At 37.4% G+C, this 21,766-nt stretch overlaps 1 protein-coding gene across 3 annotated transcripts in view; it reads left to right on the forward strand.

Moving 5' to 3' along the window:
• Nucleotides 1-21,766, forward strand: part of EVC (EvC ciliary complex subunit 1) — a 135,764-nt gene that overhangs the window by 2,367 nt on the left and 111,631 nt on the right. For all 3 annotated transcript variants that reach the window (XM_020992261.2, XM_020992262.2, XM_020992263.2), the window contains exons 2-4: nucleotides 6,294-6,416; nucleotides 14,716-14,799; nucleotides 17,347-17,579. In XM_020992261.2, the coding sequence (XP_020847920.1) occupies nucleotides 6,294-6,416; nucleotides 14,716-14,799; nucleotides 17,347-17,579 (440 nt within the window). The remainder of the gene's footprint in view (nucleotides 1-6,293; nucleotides 6,417-14,715; nucleotides 14,800-17,346; nucleotides 17,580-21,766) is intronic.

Raw genomic sequence — 21,766 nt, forward strand, 5'->3', positions numbered from 1 at the left:
TTAGGCAATTGGCGTTAAGTGACTTGCCCAGGGTTACACAGCTAGTGTCAAGTGTTTGGTCTGAGGTCGGATTTGAACTCAGGTCCTCCTGACTTCATGATCAGTGCTCTATCCACTGCGCCACCTAGGTGCCCAAAAGCTTTTTTACTTAAGATCCACCACCTTAAACCCAGATCGTTGATTGGCCCACAGTAGGTCCCAGGCCAAGCCCCACTCAGTCATTGTTTGGGCCTTGATTGGCTCAGAGTGAATGTAAGTAGCAATTGTTTCTATTTTGGCTAGAAACTCTGGGGGTCTTCCCCTGCCAGCCTGATTTTTTTTTTTGACTAGGTAAAAAAGGTCATTCTCTGCCTCACTTCTTACCTAGCCTTAATCACTGACTGGGTGTTGCCTCAATCAGAGACCAGTCAAAAACCTTAGCTTAAAAAAGCCCACTGCATCCAGAGCCATCTCAACCTACTGATCTGTATCTTGACACTAGACCCAGATGGCTGTGGAGGAGAAAGTGAGGCTGGTGACTTTGCACAGCCCTACCTCACTTAAATCCAATTCAGTTGGATGTCATGGCCTCGCCTTCTTGATGTCGTGGTTGTTTTCAAGAGCAAAGGACAAATAACAACAGCAACAATAAATGGCATAGTTACTTTACCCCACTTTCCTCACGTTACGTTCCAGCCAAACTTGACTTCTTTTCTCTTCTCCCATCTCTGTTTCTTTGTATAAGTCTTCTCCTGTGCTGTGATGCTGTCCCTACTCATCTCCAGATCTTAGGCTCCTTAGCTACCTTGAAAGCTCATTTCGGTGCTAACGCCTATTGGAGGGTGGCCTGCTGCCCCTAGCTGTTGGTACTCTGCCCTTCCTCAGACCTGATTATGTGTTCTCTTCTATGTGAATGTTGTATCTCCCCAGGCTGAATGTTAGTTTCTTGAGAGCAAGAACTCTTTTAAATTGTGCTTTTGTTCCCTTAGCGCATAGCACAGTGCTCATTAAGCTCTCATTGAGGTAGCACAGGGGAAGGAGCATCAGGCCTGGAGTCAGGAAGACTCATCTTTTTGTGTTCAAATCTGGCCTCGGACACTGAGTAACTGTGTGAGCCTATACAAGTCACTTCACCCTGTTTGCCTCAGTTTCCTCATCTGTAAAATGAGTTGGAGAAGCAAATGGCAAACCACTCCAGTATCTTTGCCAAGAAAACCCCAAATAGGGTCACAAAGAGTTGGGCACAACTGAATAACAATATAACTTTAAATAATTTTGTGTTTTCCTCCAATTACATGTAAAAACACTTTTTTACATTCATATTTTTTAAATTTTGAGTTCCAAATTCTTGCCCTCCCTTTCTTCCCTCCCCCCTCATTGAGAAGGCAAGCAGATTGATATAAGTTATACACGTTCAGTCATGCAAAGCGTATTTCCATGAACAGCATTACTTTCAGTGAACATCTAAAAGGCTTTGAATAGTTCACACTAGTAGCAAAGGAGTAACTTGTTTTTCCCTGATATATTATACAGAGGATTGATGGGTTGAAAATGAAAGAAAACTTGCCCTTGTAAGATCTTTTTTATTTAAAGTAGGCAAAGAAGAACGAGAAGTTAAATTTGTATGATGCTTTAACACCTACTTAATTATTTTTTGCCACAGCCCTGTGAGTAATGTAGTAGAAATAGTATTATTCCTATTTTACAGAAGAAAAAACTGAGGATCAGAGATGTAAATTGACTTGCCCAGAGTTGCACAGATATGACCCCATGTCTTCTCTGACTCCAGATCCGCTGTTCTTACCATTATACATCCCATGCTACTTCGCAGTTATTGCTGTGTACAATGTTCTCCAGCTTCTGCTCAGTTTACTTTGCATGAGTTCATAGAAGCCTTCACAGGTTTTTTTTTCTGAAACCATCTTGCTTGTCATTTCTTATAACACAATAGCATTCCATTACATTCGTATACCACTACTTGTTCAGCCATTCTCCAATGGATGGGCATCCCCTCAATTTCCAATTCTTTGCCACCACAAAAACAAAGCTACTATAAATATTTTTGTACAGATACATCCTTTTCCCTTTTCTTTGATCTCTTTGGGATGTAGACCTAGTAGTGCTATTGCTGGGCCAAAGGTTATGTAGAGTTTATAACCTTTTGGGCATAGTTCCGAATTGTTCTCCAGAACAGTTGGACTAGTTCATAGCTCCATCAATAATATATTAGTGTCCTGATTTTTCCACCTCCCCTCCAGCATTTTTTATTATCCTTTTCGGTCATGTTAGCTAATCTGATAGGTATGAAGTGGTATCTCAGCGTTGTTTTATTGTGCATTTCTCCAATCAGTTAGGATTAGAACATTTTTTTTCACGTGACTGTTGACAGCTTTGATTTCTTCTTCTGAGAACTGCGTGTTTGTATCTTTTGACCATTTATCAATTGGGGAGTGGCTCTTATTTTTATAAATTTGTCTCAGTTCTTTCAATATTTGAGGAATGAGACCTTTATTAAAGAAAATTGCTGTTAATTCCCACCCCCTCCAGTTTCCTGTTTTCTTTCTAATTATTGGTTGCATTAGTTTTGTTTGTATAAAACCATTTTAATTTCATGTAATAAAAATTATTCATTTTACTTCCCATGATTCTCTCTAACTCTTATTTGGCCATAAACTCTCAACTTATCCATAGATCTGACAGGTACATTTTTTTCCATACTTTACTAATTTAGTTATGATGTCACTTTTTATGTCCAAATAATTTATCCATTTTGATCTTATCTTAGCATATGGTGTCTATGCCTAGTTTCTTCCAAACTTTTATTGCTGTTTAGTCAGTCATTTAGCTGTGTCTGACTCTTTGTGACCCCATGTACCACAGCATGCCAGACCCTTCTGTCCTCTCTAAAAGATATCTCCCAAAGTCTATCCAAATTCGTGTTCATTGTTTCCATGACAATATTTATGCATCCTATATTCTGCCGTCCCCTTTTCTTTTTGCCTTCAATATTTCCCAATACCAGGGTCTTTTCCAATGAGCCTTGTCTTCTAATTATGTGACCAAAGTATTTAAGCTTCAGCTTGAGTATTTGACCTTTAGCTAATAGCCTGAATTAATTTCTTTAATGGTCTCTTTGATGGTACTGCTAGGCCACCTTCCTTCACATTTTTTTATTTTCATAGATTCCCTTTATATTCTTGACCTTTTGTTCTTCCAGATGTATCTTTTTACTTTTTACTTCTAACTCTGCAAAATATTCTTTTAGCAGCTTGATTGCTGTAGCACTGAGTAAGTAAATTAACTTAGGTAGAATTGTTATTTTTTTAGATTGGCTCAGCCTACTCATGAGCAATTATTATTTCTCCAGTCATTTAGATCTGCTTTTATTCACGTGAAGAATGTTTTATAATTGCGTTAAAGTAGTTCCTGGGTTTGTCTTGGTAGGTTAACTCCCAAGTATTTTATATTGTCTGCAGTTATTTTTAAACAGAGTTTCTTTTTTTGTCTCTTACTGGGTTTTGTTAGAAGTTTATAGAAATGCTGGTGATTTATATGGGTTTATTTTATATCCTGAAACTTGGCTAAAGTTGTTAATTTCAACTAATGTTTTGGGTTTTTTTTAGTTGATTGTCTACGGTTCTCTTAGTATACCATTGTTATCATCTGCAAAGAGTGATAGCTTTGTTTCTTTGTTTACTATTTTCATTCCCCAATGTCTTTTTTTAAGTATTATTGTCATAGCTAGAATTTCTAATACAATATTAAATAATAGTGGTAATAATGGATATCCTTGTTTCACCCCTGATCTTATTGAGAAGGCTTCAAGATTATCCCCATTACAGATAATGAGTGCTCTTGGTTTTAGAAAGATATTACTCATCATTTTAAAAAAGGTTCCATTGATTCTTATGCTTTCTAGAGTTTTTAAAAGGAATGGATGCTGTGTTTTGTCAAAAGCTTTTTCTGCATCTATTGATATGGGTAATTATACTTAAATTTTTCCTAATGTTGAACCAACCATGCATTCCTAGTATAAATCCTACCTGGTCATAGTGTATGATTTTTGTGATATATTGCAGTATTCTCCTTGCCGATATTTTAATTGAACATTTTGCTTCACTACTCATTAAAGAAATTTGTCTGTAGTTTTCTTTATCTGTTTTTGTTTCCCTGGTTTAGATATCAAAACAATATTTGTTTCATAAAAAATAGTAGTAAATAATTTATACAATATTGGGATTGATTATTCTTTAGAAGTTTGGTAGAATTCACTTATAAATATAGCTGTTTGAAGTATTTTCTCTTCGACCTGGGAGCTCTGGAATTTGGTTAAAATATTCTTGGGAATTTTCATTTTGGGATCCTTTTCAGGAGGTAATTGTTAGATTCTTTCTCATTTCTATTTTATTCTCTAGTTCTAGGATATTGTTTTCCTTTATATTTTCTTGAAATATAATCTCTAGGTTCCTTCTTTAATCATGGCTTTCAGTAATCCACTAATTCTTAAATTGTCTCTCCTTCATCTGTTTTCTGGGTCAGTTGTTTTTCCAGTGAGATACTTCATGTTTCTTCTGTTTTTTTCCACTCTTTTTGCTTTGTTTTATTATATCTTGCTACTTTATGGCGTCATTAGCTTTCACTTGCCCGCTTCTAATTATTAAGGAATTATTTTCTTAGTGAGCCTTTGTACCTCTTTCCATTTGGCTAATTCTACTTTTTAGGGAGTCATTTTCATCAGTGAAGTTTTGTGCCTCTTTTTCCATTTAGTCAATTCTGTTTTCTAAGGTGTTTTTTTTTTCAGTATTTTTTGATACCTTTTTTTTTACCAAGCTGTTCATTGTCTTTCCAGAATTTTCTTCCCTTGCTCTCATTTCTTTGCCTAATTTTCCTCTACCATTCTTATTTGATTTTAAAAATCATTTTTTAGCACTTAGAGGAATTCTTATTGGGCTTATGTCCAATTCACATTTTTTTTTTCTTTGTAGCATTGCTTATATGCTTATAGCTATTTTGACTTCTTTGTTTTCTTCAGAGTTGCTGTCTTGATCTTCTCTGTCATCATAGTGGCTTTATGGTCAGGTTCTTTTTTGTTATTGTTGTTTGCTCATTTTTCTAGCCTATTTCTTGACTTTGAATTTATGGTAAAGTTGGGCTGTCTTCAAAGTAGGGGAGGGAGTTTGAGGGAATGGTTACTATCCCAAGCTTCAGGCATTTTGACACTGCTGTTTTCAGAGACAGTCTTGGGCATTTCGAAGTTTTTGGTTTTTCCAAGGTGATTTGATCTGAGGAGAGGTGTAGACACTGCTCTCTTGTCTGCACCATGGTTCTCACTTAGAAAGGGCTCTTGATCCCTTGGATTGCAATTGATAGGGCTCCTCAGGTCCCCTGCTCCCTCTTGTCCAAAAGTGTTCTTCTCTGCCCTTGAATTATGACCCAGAAGTGGGTATGCACCACTTATATGTTGCCAAAAAACATCTGGTCCTATGTCCAGTGCTAGCACAAGGGTCCCCTGTAATCTTCTTCTCATCAATTGTTAGGTCCCCTCACCATATTTTGACTTGAGAAGTCCTGAAACCTAGTCTTACCCCTGGTGTTTCATCCATGTGGGCTCTTCCTTCATGCCACAGATATCTCTCTTTCCTAAATTGTCTTGGGCTAGAAGAATATCTCACCTTAATCTTTTGCTGGTTCTACCACCCCAGAATTTTATTTGAGGTGTTATTTTAAATTTGTTTGAAGGGGAATGTTGGGAGAGCTCAGCTAAGTGCTTCCTCTGTGCTGCCATCTTGACCATATCTCCAGGAGTAACTCCATGTCTTTTCCTGATATTTCTTTTTTTAAATTTAATATCATTTGCTTTTTGCCTCAAAATATTCCTTTCCCTTCCCTTCGAGAGAACCATCCTTTGTAGCAAAGAACAGAAGAGACACAGAGGAAAATATCAACTCTTTCACATAAGAAACCATTACGTACCCTGAATCTGACCATATATAATGTTTCACACCTGTAGCCCCCCACCTAGGCAAAGAAAGGAAAGACTTTTCTCATCTCTTTTTCAAGGTCAAATTTCTTCATTTTAATTATAGAATTTTCAATTCTTATATTCCTATCATAGATATAAAGAAAAAATGTATCATGAAAGATATTTTATTATTCTTTAACTCTCCACCCCACAACAAAAAAGAAATGCTTATAATCTTTAAGTGGCATAAACTAACAAATATGGTGTAAGCTTCAGGATTGAGCAGCTGTAAATCACAGGAAAGATTCTTTCTTCTTTTCAATGAATTGTGTTTTTCTTTTGGGGTTTTTAGAAAGATGATTCCCAAAGTCTCCTCAAAAACCTGGATGCTGATGTACATCTTTATGAAACTGACTCACTACCAAGAGAGAAGAGAAAGGAAGACCAAACACCCATGGAAGAGGGAATTCTTGGTGTAAGTCTTTTTCATTTATGGAAGTATATAATACATCTCCAATGTATAGCCTGACGTCTTATAGATTATTAAAGAAATATCTGTCAGAGAAAATTTAAAACGAAATGAATTAGACTTTTCCCTTCTGATAGGGCATTTCTGGAAGGTATTTCAACTCTTTCAAGTGACTGGAATAGTCCTTAGCGAATGGTTTCTTAAATGTACTCCTTTTCTTGTGGAATTGATTTTATACTTGCTCCCTATTAGGAGGGGGAAAAAATAAAATCAAATAAAACTAAAGCAAATCATTAATCATTTAAGCCTTGATTACTCAAAATGATACAAATTCTGACTTTTACATAATTATTGCCAACAAATAGCATTTTTAGTACCCACTCTAAACCTGCTAAGTCAGATGATATATATAATATAAATTAGTCTGACACCTGAGACTTTTTTCTGTAAATCTTATCTTTCTCTAGCAAAATTCTAGGAGAGATTATTAAATGGATAGTTTATAAGTACTCATAAAGTTAAGTGGTGATCATTAGGAGCCATCATAGGTTCAAGAACAAGTCATGCCTAATTAAGCTCATTTCCTTCTTCAGCAAATCAGCAGAATGCCTTAAGCAGAGGATACCTGGATTTCAGGGAAAATTGCTTTCTCTCTTAATAATATATGAGTTGGATGACGGTATAGTTAGGTGGCTTCACAACTTAAAAGAGCAGTGGTCATTGGTTTGATATCAGTCTAGAGGAAGGTCTACAGTAGAATGATACAGAGGATAGTTCTTGGGTAAACTTGCATTAGGTAACTGTGGGAAAGTCACAACCTCTGGGACTCAGAGGCAGCTAGATGTCACAGTGGATAGAGCATCTGGGGTCAGGAAGACCTGAGTTCAAATCTGGCTTCAGACACTTACTAGCTATGTGACCCATGGTGAGTTACGAAATTTCTGTCTCAGTTTCCTCATATATAAGACAAGCATAATAATAACACTCACATAAATGTTGGAGACGATGTGGGAAAATTGGAACACTAATGCATTGTTGATGGAGTTGTGAACTGATCCAACCATTCTAGAGAGCAATTTGGAACTATGCCCAAAGGGCTATAAAACTGTGCATACCCTTTGATCCAGCAATACCACTTCTAGGTCTATATCCCAAAGAGATCATAAAAACGGGAAAAGGACCCACATATACAAAAATACTTATAGCAGCTCTTTTTGTGGTGGCCAAGAATTGGAAATTGAGGGGATAATGCCCATTAATTGGGAATGTCTGAAAGAGCTGTGTTATATGAATGTAATGGAATACTATTGTGCTGTAAGAAATGATGAGCAGGTGGACTTTAGAAAACCCTGGAAAAACTTATATGAATTGTTGCAGAGTGAAGTGAGCAGAACCAGGAGAACATTGTACACAGTAACAGCCACACTGTGTGATGACTAACTTTGATAGACTTAGCCCTTCTCAGCAATGCAAGGATCTAAGACAACTCCAAAGGACTCACGATGGAAAAAGCCATCCACATTCAGAGAAAGAATTTAGGAGTCTGAATGCAGATGGAAGCGTACTATCTGCTCTTCTTTTCTTTTGTTGTTTTGTTTTGTTGCTTCTTTCTCGTGGTTCCTCCCATTGTTTCTAATTCTTCTTTACGTCATGACTAATGTGAAAATATGCTTAATATGAACTTATAAGTAGAGCCTATATCAGATTGCACACCATCTTGGGGAGTGAGGAGAAGAGGAAGGGGGAGAAAATTTAAAGCTCAAAATCTTATGGAAGTGAATGTTGAAAACTGAAAATTAATAAATAAATTGTTTTTAAAAAGAAAAAAATAATGATAACACTCATATTGTAAGACAGGGATAACATTAACGCCTACCTTTCGGGGTCATTTTGAGGATCAAATAGGAAATTTTTAAAGTGCTTTAGCACAGTGCTTCGCATATAGTAGGGTGCTATAGAAATGCTACTACTACCTTATTATTAATGGGACAAATTTAATATGGTAAAATTTAATAGAGATACATATATAATCTTTTACTTAGGTGTAAACAATAATAATTGTTTCAAGTCAGCCTGACAGGGATCAATCCATGAGGTAACAAGGAGCTAGGTTCTAGTCCTACCTAAGACATATGCTGGTTGCATGAGCTTGGATGCTTGTTAACTGACTTAACCCTACAGTGCCTCAGGAAATTCTCCGAGGGTTTCTGTTTCAGAGCAGCTGTGGATGGCATTGCTCTAGTTAAAAATATGTATGAAGTCCTTCATTTAGGTAAAAAATAAAATAATTGAATGAGTGGCAAATGGGAAGGGCATGGCTTAAAAGCAGCTCATATTAGGAAAAAAAAGGCTTAGGTATGACAAGCTCAATATGCGTCAACAGTGTCCAGTAAAGAGGCCCAAGAGGGCTCAAGAAAGTGTTTTACCCAGGAAGCTCTAAGTTCAGTCTTATTTTAGACACTTACTAGATTGTGAGCAAGTCACTTAAAACTCTCTGATCCTCAGAGGCAGCCAGGTGGTACATTGGATTGACCACTGGACCTGGTGTCAGCAAGAGTTGAGGTCAAATTTAGCCTTTGACACTTAGTGGCTGTAAGACTCTGGACAAGTCACTTAACTCCTGTCTACCTCAGTTTCCTCTACTATAAATGTTAAATTTATATTATTAGATTTAAATATTATATGTTATATATTAAATAAAGGTTAATAATAGCACCTAACTTCCAGGTTTGTTGTGAGGATCAAATGAGATAATATTTTTAAAGTAAATAGCACAGTGACTGGCACATAGTAGGCTCTTAAAAAGTTTTCTTCCTCAGTTTCCTCATATCTACAATGAGGATTTTGTATTCAATAGCCCCATAAGATCCCTGCCAGCTCTAAACCTATGATTCTTTAGGACATCAGTTCAAATCTTTCCAATGACACTGTTAGCTGTATGACCGTGAAGAAATCATTTAACCATTCTCAGCCTCAGGTTCTTCATCTAAAAAATAGGGTAATAAAGCCTATAAAGTACCTACTTCACAGGGCTGCTCTGAGGCTTATATGTAAGGTGATTTGTAAACCTTAAAGCACTATCAGGTAGCCTGGAAAGTTTGTAAGGCACCTTCTGAGCTTGAGGTTCCTCCTAACTCGTAGTGAGTTCATAAATGAATTACTGACCTCGGCCTGAACCACAGCAAGGTTGAATAGGCTACCTTGAGGGGTTTTTTTTAGAAGGGATTTCTAATCTGTAAGCTATTTATTTTCCCCTAAGAACAACTCCTCAGTAGTGAGCTAATCATTGCAGGACATAAAGTGAAAGGTCTCTGCAGGTTCCTAGGGACTGATTTACAAAAATGGTAGTGATTTCCCCTTTCAGAATTCATAACTAAAATGTGGCCCTAAAAATTAGGGGCAGGATGAGATTCACTGGAATTCCGTTAGTACCCTCAAGAATGCATCAGTCAACATTATCTTCACATCCTGCTGTTCCTTTGAACTAAGGCTGTTTTTATGATTCACTTGGAAACTTCAACAGATCCTGATGTCATTTCATTGGTGACCTTCACTGGTGCAGCTTACAGGCCCTGATAGGTAACACAGCCCTGAACCTGGAGTCAGAGAGGCCTCAGTTCGAATTCCAGCCCAGATAATTACCAGTTGTATAACCCCGGCTGACTCTCCCAGTTTCCTCCTCTGTAAGGTGAGGGGATTGAACCAGACGCCAGTAAGTTTTCTTCCATTCCGATCTATGATCCTCTGATGCCTCTTTGCTTTCCTAACAGAAAAGTTTTAGCCACATCAAAGGAATGCTGTGATATAATCTCAGTTTTCTATGACCAATTAGTTGCTTATTTATTTATTTTTTTCATTTTTTTTTCTGGAAAAGGAGGGCATATTCTTTTTGTGGAAATCCCACACTCACAATGCACACAGACTTAACCATCCGATTTACAAAATTGCTTTTTAAAAAACTGCATTTACATCCTAACCAGTTTTCTTAGAAATCATATTACTTATGCAAAAAAGCTTTTAGGAGCTGATGAACATTGAAATGTAGTCTGAAGTAGTATGGTTTATTGAGAAGGGCATTGAACTTAGAGACAGAATACCTAGGTTCAAAGTCCAGTTTGTACTACTGTGTGACCCTTAGACACATCACCTCTCTCTAGGCCTCATTTTCCATCTGCAAAATGTGCTTAATAATCCCTGTCCTTTTCACACACACATGCATATATACATACATTCCTACATATATATTTATATACACACATACATATATATATACACATACACATACACACACACACACACACACACACATACACATATGTTTATGTACTAAGCAGTTAGGTGGTGCAGTGCATAGAGTGCCAGGCCTGGAGTCAGGACAACTCATATTCCTGAGTCTAAATCTGGCTTCAGACACTTACTAGCTGTGTGACCTTGGGCAAGTCACTTAACTCTGTTTATCGGTTTCCTCATCTGTAAAATGAGCTGGAGAAGGAAATGGCAAACCGTTCCGGTACGTTTGCCAAGAAAACCCCAAATGGGACCATGAAGAATCAGACAGAACTAAAATGACTGAGCAATATATACATACTACATTTATATATACACACACATACATACACATATACACACACACACACACACACATATATATATATATATATATATACACAATATATACATGCATATATCTAAAAATATCTGTACACAGACATGTATAGATATGTGACTGTCTGTCAATATGTATTTGGACACAGCCAATGCAGAAATTTATGCTGGACTATACATGTTTGTAATGGATTTTGTTTTTCTTACTTTCTCTGCGTGTGTGTTGGGGAAGGGGGAGGTAGGAGAGAAAATGCAAGTGTGAGAATAAAATAACATTGAATTTCTAAAAGTAATCCCTATTCTACCTAACTCACAGGCTGATGGTCAAATGAGATGATATAATATAGCCATGAATCACTATATTAAATATGCATCAAGTGATCATAATAATTGTCAATATAAACAAAATGTTTACTTTGATTCAACAAATGTATATTAATTACCCATTTTGTCTGAAATTCTCTTCTAGAAACCAGTGAGGTGAAAGAGTCTCTCTTTATTAATAAGTTTACAGATTTCAAGGAAAAGAGACAAAGACAAAATCATCTTAAGCTAAATTTATCTATACAAGAGGTTCTTAACCTCTTTTTTCTTTTCTTTTCTTTTTTTTTTTTGACTATTGTTTTTCCATGAACCCCTTTACAGGTCTGGTGAAACCTATGGATCCCTTCTCAGAAAAAAAAAAATTAAGTGCATAAAATAAAATATGTAGGATTACATAGGAAACCAGTTCTATTGAAATCATTATCAAAATATATATAAGTTCACAGACACCTAGGTAAGAAGCCCTGATATAGACAAAGCAGGTGAACATACTTCCTCATATAAGAAGCGCACATCTCCCAAAATCGCACAATCACATCATCTGAGAGTCTGAAGGGACCTCAGTGGCCATGTAGTCCAACACAGACATCTGTTTCTGCTTCACTGCCAACTTCTGGGTTCTCATCTTTGAAGCAAAGCCACACACATAATCATAACTATTCCCTGAAAATGGACCATCCAGTTATAGCCAAAACCACCAGCTGGCTCACCACACATCTTAGAGGCTGTATAGTTTTACATTGAGTTAGACAAAAGGCCATTTAGAAATGCTCTCACCTTGAATGGGTCAAATGAGGTTAAATATGATTTGGGAGAAATCCTTTGAGGCGAACCCAAACTGATGTATATCATTCCTTTACTCTACCTGTCTCCATCTGCATATCCCCTCTCCTGCTGTAGCTCAAGAGGCTGATCTATCAAGCCTGTATCGCCTTGTTGTCAGTGAGTCTCTATTTTCCAGCTTCTATCCAGGCCACAAAAATAATTATATTCATAGTTTTCAGTTGGAATAGCTTTCTAAAACCACTTTGTAGCAAGTTTCAGTCATATTATATTTTTTTGTTTTGTTTTTCCCATCCAGCTAAGTAAAAGAACCAGTAAGACTCCTTGGGCTTGGGCCTTGGGCACAGCAGAATAACAATACTACTACTACTGCTAATAATGATGATGATGATGATGATGATGATGATGATGATGATAAATTTAAATGGAATAATAGCCAAAAGAAAATAATGGACAGACAAGATGCCATGCCAATCTAGAGACATGTCTTTAATGATATTCTTTAGTAATATTTGTAGGGAAGTTCTGGATAGTTGAAGTTTTCTTCTGATGGTATTTGATAACTTGAGCCAGAGTGATTTCAGTTTTGAGTGAGCAGGTGGCCTGGCTTGGAAGAAGGTGTTGCTTCAGCTGGATTCTGATTTCTATGAAACACACAAAACAAGGCAAGCGTGGAGAATGTCATTGGCACTGAGAATGCTCCCTTGAATGCATACTGCCTATTTTTAATATACTGTTGTCTCTAGGTAGCATTTTTAAATGCCTTAGAAATGAGCAAACGGTCATCAACAAACCCAGATGGTGGTGTTACTATTGAATCTACTGATGGTCTAAAGGGAGGTGAGCTTCAGCTCATTAGCAGGCAGACCATTACATCCACAACAGTCAGAGCATGAGGGAATGCAGGATCTGAGAGCTGGCAGGGATCACAAAGGGTATCTAATCCAACCTTTTCCCGAACATTCTCTTCTCTTACTACCCCTCAGTGGCCCTTGAGATCTGATTCTGTTAGAGATGATATTCTCCATAGTCTACACCATCCAAACCCCTATGTGAACAGGGGTTTATAACATCCCTTTATAACATCCTCAGTAGCTAGGCTCAGCTTGAAGACCTTGGTGATAGGGATCCCACCTCATTCCAAGGCAGCGCAGGTAGCAGATTGGCTCTGCATAACTCACCAATCTTAAAAGGTGTGTTGATTTGTATTAAAGCAGGCAAAGGGAGTTGAATGCTTGTATTTTAATATATCAGTTGTAATTAGTTTGGATAAGCACAGGGATTCTCACATTGAGTTAGACACAAGAGGGACAAAAGTCAGATTTTGACTCTAAGTTGTGTGTCTCCAACAGTGTCTCTGTATAGCTCTTGATTGAGGAAGGCAGCACTGTATGGTGTCGACAAAAATAACTCTGAACTGTGACATCTTGGGTACTTTGATTTACCTCTCTGGGTCTCAGTTTCCTTGTCAGTAAAAACAGAGGGTTAGACTAGAAATCAGGGGTAGGGAACCTGTGGCCTCGAGGCCACATATGGCCCTCTAGGTCCTCAAGTGTGGCCCTTTGACCATATCCAAACTTCACAGAACAAATCCCCTTCATAAAAGGATCCGTTCTGTAAAACTTGGACTCAGTGAGAAGGCCACACCCGAGGACCTAGAAGGCCACATGTGGCCTCAAGGATAATAATGTGTACATTGCATGCCTCCATAGGGTTGTTGTAAGGAAGGCACTTTTTAAAATGAAAATGTTACATGAAGAGAATTTTTATGATTCTCAGTCTCAGTAGTAATATTTGCTGAGGTTCAAGATCACTTTTAGCTCTAACATTCCATTTCCTACACTCTCAGATCTCTTTCACCTGCAACAAAATTTTCTATGTTCTGTTCAAGCTCTGTTTTGTGATATTATCATTGATTCATTGGTGTAATCCTCACGGAACATTTAGTTCCATCAGACTGAGAAATCACAAAATGAGAGGGTGTTCTATACAAGGTTCCCCAAAGTCAGTACAGTTTGGGTTATAAATGCTTACTCTCCCTCCCTCCCTCTCTGCCTTCCTTCATTCCATCCTTCCTTCCTTTTTTCCTCCCTCCCTCCCTTTCTTCCTCTCTCCTTCCCCTTCTTTCCTTCTTCCTTCTTTCCTCCCTCCCTTCCTTCCTTCCTTCCTTCCTTCCTAGTTTAAGATTGCACTAGTACTTTTGAAGCACCCTATATAAATATTATTGTGGATTATTTCTTTTGTTATTCTTTCTTTCCTTATCATTTATTTGACATTCTCTACACATATTTCTCCTTTCCATAAGAGCATGTGATTATAATGGTAATTGTATGTGTCTTTTTAACCAAGGTTTTCCCTGTCATAACATAACTCTGAAAATGAGACAAAGGATGTGTCCCCATTTTTTGATAAATTATTTAAAAAACACTTCCTGGGCCAGTTGTAAATGTTTGTTTGGACAGCCCCTTTATCTGTTCAATTCCTCAAATATGTAAGTCAGAATAAGGTCTGGCATTTTGCAAATACATGTCAGCACATGCATTCTCTCACTGAAAGCTTCAAATGCTGTTTTGTTCCTTTTTTTGTGGCTCAGGAATATGAGTCACCATTCAACAGTAACATCGCAGCATTCGCATTGAAGGCAAAAGTGGTCTATCCCATCAATCAAAAATTTAGGGTAAGTATTCAGAACATTATTCTATAGAACCCATTAGTTTATAAATAAGCATTGATCAAATGCTTACTATTTGCCAGGCACTATCTTGGGCATTGGTTATGCAAAACTAAAATGAGACAGTACCTAACCTTGAGGATAGATGTAAAAATAGAAATATATTGATATCGATATCAATATCAATACTGATCAAGACTGATCAATAGAGTGAGATAAAGTTATATGCAGAAAAAAGCAAAATTAGAAACGATGATTTTATAGGAAAGACATTAGTTGTTGGGAGGCAGGGATAAAGGAAGGCTTCATGTAGGAGATTGTGCTTGAGCTGTGCCTTTCAAAGCCATAAATAAGGACTCTAAGAAATGGGAATGAAGAAGAATTATATTCCAGGAATGTTGCACAGTCAGTACAAAGGCACAAAAAGCCATGGAGGGCCATGTAGGAGAAACAGTAAGACAGATAGATTGGCTGGACCATAGTGTGTGTAAATGGCAGTATTGTGTGATTAGATTGGAAAGGTCAACTGGACTTAGGTGGTGAAGAGCTTTAAATGTCCAGTTTATGTTTGATCCTACAAGAGACAGTGGGCCACTGGAAATAAGTGAATAGGACTGTGACGTGGTCTGAGCTGTGCTCAGGAAAATCACTTTGGAAGCTGTGTTGAGAATGGGTGGGGTGAGGAGAGACTTCACACAGAGACCAATTAGGAAATTATTGTAATAGTCCGGGCAAGAGGTGATAAGGACTCAAACTAGAATGATGGATAAGTGAATAGAGAAGCACAGGCAGATACCAAAGATATTATATCAATCAGTCAGTTAACAAGCATTTATTAAGCACTTTCTACATGCCAGGCACTGTGCTGAGTGCCCAGAATATAAGTGCAAGCAAAATAGAAAGACACTCCCTGCCCTCAAGGACTTTACACTCTACTGGAGAAAGACAATGCTTTAAAAAAAAAACTGCTGAAATTTGAGATGGGGAGGTTCTTAAGTGGGACATGGTGGCAAGTCTGGAGTTAGAAGTAGAGCTAGGAGAAGAGTGAAGGATGGTCGGTCTGAGCCTTTCCCCAAAATGGAGGGACTCGTCAATGGGAGAAAAAGGTCATAGGAATGAAGGTGAGAAGGCATTTGAGACATGATGGCAAAGTTCAGATAATCAGGACTCAGCAAACTTCGATGGTATCATTGCCCATTTTTGTACCACGTATGGCCTACGAAGAGGAATAGATGATGATGAGTACATAAGAGAGGTACATAAAAGGGACATAGTGTCATTCCAGGCCTTGGGCAGAAAGAAGATAGGACAGGCCAAGAGAGGCCAGGTTCAGGACCTTGTTCAGAGAAGAGGAATCTGATGGACAAAAGGTATCTAGACCACAAGTATAGACACCAGTTAAGAACTAGGAAAAGAAGCACCAGATAACTGAGATCCATGAATTAAATACAGTAAGAGAGGACAAGCAGCCCAAGACCTTCATGTTAGTCTTGCATAAATGCTGTTTACCCTGTGCTCTGGTTTTCTGCCCCTTCCTGAGTGGACAAGGACTAGCAGATCTGGTAGGCAGAGAAAGACAGAGCTCCTCAGATGCTGGCTTCTCTTGAGTCTATCGAAAGTAGAAAAGGTTCAGCCATCCCAGAGAGTTCTAACACAGGACGGTTCGTGGAATATCTCAATTCGAACTCTAACGAGATTTTACTGTGTTTGCAAATAGAAACATAGAAAAAAAAGTATCAGAAAGTCCAATTTATTCCTCTTGAATTTAACAAGCTTTAGTTTTTGTATTCGCCTAACATGAGGCCCCCAAGAAGACCTGCAATTTAGAGAAGACTCAGTACCTATCTTCATGGAGCTCAGAGGCTAGTAGGGAGTTAAGGTAGCAACAGTAATATCTACAGTTGACAGCATCAGAGGACAAGTTCAGTAGAAAGACATCTTACCCTATATGAGGCAGGGTAAGATGGTCATTAGCAAGAGGAGAGATCAGAGGAAGATTCCTGAGGGAAATAGCATTTGTTCTAGGCTTTAAAAGATGTGTAAGAATTCAGCAGGTGAAGAGGAGGTAGGAAGCCATTGTAGTCATGGCACATGGAATTGCCTGAGGAAAGACATGGAAACCAAGTACAGAATCTATCCAGGGGACATCAGTTTTTCAGTCTGGCCGAAGCACGGTGTGTACAAGTGAGTGGTATAAGATAAATCTGGAAGGTAGGGTAGAAATGGTGGTAATAACGGCTTTAAATGCCAGGCAAAGATATCTGTCTATATTTTACAGTTAACTTATATTGCCCAGTAGTTTATTTTAAAAATATTGGAACTTTGTCTTCATGATAAAAAAAAAAACAACTAACCAATTTGGTCAACTCAAGGAGAAACTATTAGCCCAATTATGTAATCATATTTGCTAGTTGCTTCAGTCCCATCAGTAGTACTATACAAATGCAGCTTGAAAGCCAAGGATTGAGAATGCAGTTAATAACAAACTGATTACTTCCTATCTTGTGCTACATTGATTAATGGAGAGTTTTTTTTCCTTTTCTGCTATCATAGCCTCTTGCAGATGGATCGTCTAATCCATCTTTGCATGAAAATTCAAAACAGACAATTTTGCCTAATCAAATGATGGAAGTTTCTCCTTCAAGTAGTCTCGGATCCCTCAGCCAGGGAGACAAAGAAGACTGCAGTTCTTCTACCAGCATACATTCTGCCATTAGTGATGACCGATTCCATGATAGAACCTTTCTTAAGGTGAATTCTTTCCCAGAGGTGCTGATCTGTGAAAGGTAAGGACTAGGTTATAATATTCTAGAGAAAGTTATACTTTTGGGTATAGGTCTTCTGCCCTACCTGATACGGTCACATAAGAACACTGTGGTTTTATCGGTGAAGTCAGGCAGTGGAGAGAATGCTGGGCCTGGAGTCAGAAGACTCCTCTTCCCAAGTTCAAATCTGTCCTCAGGCACTTACTAGCTGTGTGACCCTGCAAAAGTCACTTACCCCCATTTGCCTCAGTTTCCATCTGTAAAATGAACCAGAGAAGAAAATGGCAAACCACTCCAGCATCTTTGTCAAGAAAACCCCAAATGGGGTCATGTAGAGCTGGACATGACTAAAATGACTGAACAAAAAAATCCATGAAGTATTCATGTTGTTATTACTATTATTAAAATATATGATACTTCATTTACATAGTTTAATACATAGAATTTATGTAGCACCTTAATTTTGAAAAGCATTTTACAGACATCATCTCATTTTATCTTCTCGATAGCCCTTGTAGTATTCCTCTTTTAAGGATGAGGAAACTGAAGCAAGCAGAAGTTAGATGACTTGCCCAGAATCACACAGATAGGAAGTGAGATGTGTGAGGCTAGATTTGAACTCCAGTCTTCCTAAGTATCACTTTATTCACTGCACCCACCTAGCTGCTTCAGGTTTATGTGAGTCTCTTCATACAATGTTACTTGTGATAAATACTTTTTTGATAGTGGTGATGATGGTGATGCTAATGATGGCCCCTTACATATGTGCAGAGGTTTGGGATTGGAATGACTGCACAATCCCTGCCTTCCAACAGCTCTTTGAGGCAGGTGGTACAGGAAACATCATCATCATTTTGCAAATGTCAAAACCATGGCACAGAGAAAGGAAACAACCTGCCTTGGATTGCGATACTCATGACTAGCAGAGCCAAAATCAGAATTCAGATGTTCTAATTCCAGACCAGGTGCTCTGGTTCTGATCTAATAAGAACAACAAAAAGGTAATCAGTATAGGACAGGAAATTTTGGCTTAGAACAAGAAAGAAATTTATAAAATTTAGAGCTGTTTAAAAATAGAAAATGCTACCTCTCAAAGCAATTACTTCTTTATCATTGCAGTTCTTCAGGAAGATACCAAATCATCTCTTGTTTGGGATGTTGGAGATGAGATTTCTGCTTCAAATAGAAGCTGATTTTGCTCCCAACTCTAGGCTATGCAAAGTGACATACCTAATAAATCCAATGATTAGGCACATCATAGATTGTAGCATATTTTCACTGAAAGTGATCAAGTGCGATATACTTGAGTCAGCTGGTCTGACACCTTTTTCTTTCTTTCCTTTTGTCTTTTTTTTTTTTGGTGGGGGCCTCTCCTACCCCGCTTATCTCCCATTTAAAAACAAAAACCTTATAATGAATATGCATAGTCAAACAAAATAAATTTTCACATTTCCATTTCCAAAACTATATAGTTTATCTTTTAATCCTTTACCTCATGATTGGATAACATTCTTAAGCATCTTTCTTCAGGAATTGTGATTGATCTTTGTGTTAACCAGGGATCTCACATCTTTTAAAGTTGTTTCCCTTGTGTTGTTGTGGTTATTGTATAAATTGTTATCCTAATTCTGCTCACTTCACTTTGTATAAGTTTACACAAGGGCTTCCCAGATTTATCTGAAACCGTCCCTTTCACAATTTCCTGTAATGCAACAATATCCTATCATATTCCTAATTTGTTCAGCCATTTCTCAATTGCTGGACATCCCCTTAAAGAAAAAGACGTGCTGTAAATATCTTTTTACATGTGTATGCTTTTCATCTTGAAGATAACATAGACCTTTCAGCATTATCTCTGGTTCAAAGGATATGTGTGCTGACTTTTGGGATGTAAGATCAGATTGTTTTCAAGAATGACTTGGCCAGTTCACAATTCCACCATCAGTTTCTCCACAGCCCCTCTAATTTTCATCATTACCCCTCTTTTTGTCAGCTTTGCCAATCTGATGGGTATGGGGTAGAACCTCAGATTTCTTTAATTTACACTTCTCTAACTGTTAATAATTTGGATCTTTCTTTCATGAAGTTGTTAATACCTTGGATTTTTTCCTTTGAAAAGTACCTTATTTATAACCTTTGATAATTTTATTGAGAAGTGGTTCTTCTTCTAATCTTTTCCGTTTATATTTTGAATATGAGTTCTTTATCAGAGGAACATAGCAGTGAGTTTTAGAGAGGGGTATTTTCTCAGCGTTTCTCTACACCCAAGCTCAGTCATTATAATAGCATAACATTCAGGTTAATTTGTTTTATTGTTCTGTCCATTTATATTGTTAATATATTAATATATTGTAATTATTGTGTATATTATTGCATTGTTTATTTTTTATATGTTCACTTCTATGATGCTCAACTTGCCATGTTCCTAATTCTAGCTCTCTTATTGTTCTATGTTTGCCTCAGTACTCCCTTATTCTCTGTTATATAATCTCTAAGTTCCTTTCTTCAACAAGCTTCTCCAGCATATAATGTCTTATCACTCCAGGGATAACAATTCCTAGCTTGGCTTCCAGATAATTTTCAGCCTGACTTAGAAGTACACAATCCTGGCAGTAGATAACTTTTCTCCCATCTCTTAGAAATTTTGTCCTTAGCCTACTCTTCACTGAACATCCAATACTTCTCATTCCTTACTACTTTGTCACTATGAATGAAAAGCTATAGCTTGGTAATCCTGTCCATACATTCCCCACATTGGATTCTCTCCTTTTCTCTTTCTCAGGCCTTCTTTCTCCTCCTTCCTTTTTTTTTCCAAAGTTCAACCACAGATATAATTTTCAAATGTTTCTTTTCTAGGGCTGATATTTTTTAGACATTGTTAATATGATATCCATTTCATTCTTTCATTTGCAGACTGCACATTCTTGGATGTCATTTCATAATGATCAAGACCTTTACATTTTTAAATTTTTTTATTAATTTATTTTGATTTATTAACAACCACTTCCATAAGCTTTTGAGTTTTAAATTTTTCTCCCCCTCCCTCCCCACTTTCCTCCCCAAGATGGCACACAATCTGATATAGGCTATACATATATGTTCCTATTAAATATATTTTCACATTACTCATGTTTTAAGGAAGAATTAGAATCAACAGGGGGAACCACCAGAAAAAGGAAACAAAAAACAATAGAAGAAAGAAAATAACAAAGAGTATGCTTCAATCTGCATTCAAACTCCATAGTTCTTTCTTTGGGCATGGATAGCATTTTCCATCATGAGACCTTTGGAGATGTCTTAGATCCTTGCATTGATGAGAAGGGCTAAGTCTGTCAAAGTTAGTCATCACACATTGTGGCTGTTACCTGGTTCTGCTCACTTCACTCAGCATCAAACCATGCAAGTCTTTCCAGGTTTTTCTGAAGTCTGCCTGCTCATCCTTTCTTATAGCACAATAGTATTCTGTTACATTCATGTACCACAACTTGTGCAGCCATTACCCAATTGATGGGCATCCCCTCAATTTCCAATTCTTGGCCACAACAAAAAGAGCTGCTATAAATATTTTTGTACATATGGGTCCTCTTCCCATTTTTATGATCTCTTTGGGTTATAGCCCTAGGACATGCTATTGCTGGATCAAAGGGTACGCACATTTTTATAGCCCTTTCGGCATAGTTCCAAATTGCTCTCCAAAATGGTTGGATCATTTCACAACTCCACCAACAATGCATTAGTGTTCCAATTTTCCCACGTCTTCTCCAACATTTATCATTTTCCTGTTTTGTCATGTTGGCCAATCTGATAGGTGTGATGTGGTACCTCAGAATTGTTTTAATTTGCATTTCTCTAATCAACAGTGATTTAGAAGCTCTTTACATTTTAATGAGTAGTCATTATTTCTTGGTTTTTCTCTACCTTCTAAGTGAAGATCTGGGGTTAGCAAGAGAACTCTGGCCTGATCTTAACCGTTACCTCAAAAGATTACACGAAATGGAAAAAAATTAAATTGGTCAGGAAGATAAAATGAGAAGCTAATGTATAAAATATGACGTGTGAAGCATGGTGAACTTGAAGTTAGAGATTCTACATTTGAATCCTCCTGTTCCTTCTGTCCAGTTATATGATCTTGAACCTATAAGTTCATCCCCAAAAGCCTTGGATTCATCTGTAAAATGGGCATAATAATACTTATGGCACCTTCCCAC

The sequence above is a fragment of the Phascolarctos cinereus genome, unplaced genomic scaffold, assembly GCF_003287225.1.
Source record: "Phascolarctos cinereus isolate Bilbo 61053 unplaced genomic scaffold, phaCin_HiC Scaffold_9;HRSCAF=440, whole genome shotgun sequence".
In the NCBI taxonomy this organism is placed as follows: Eukaryota; Metazoa; Chordata; class Mammalia; order Diprotodontia; family Phascolarctidae; genus Phascolarctos; species Phascolarctos cinereus.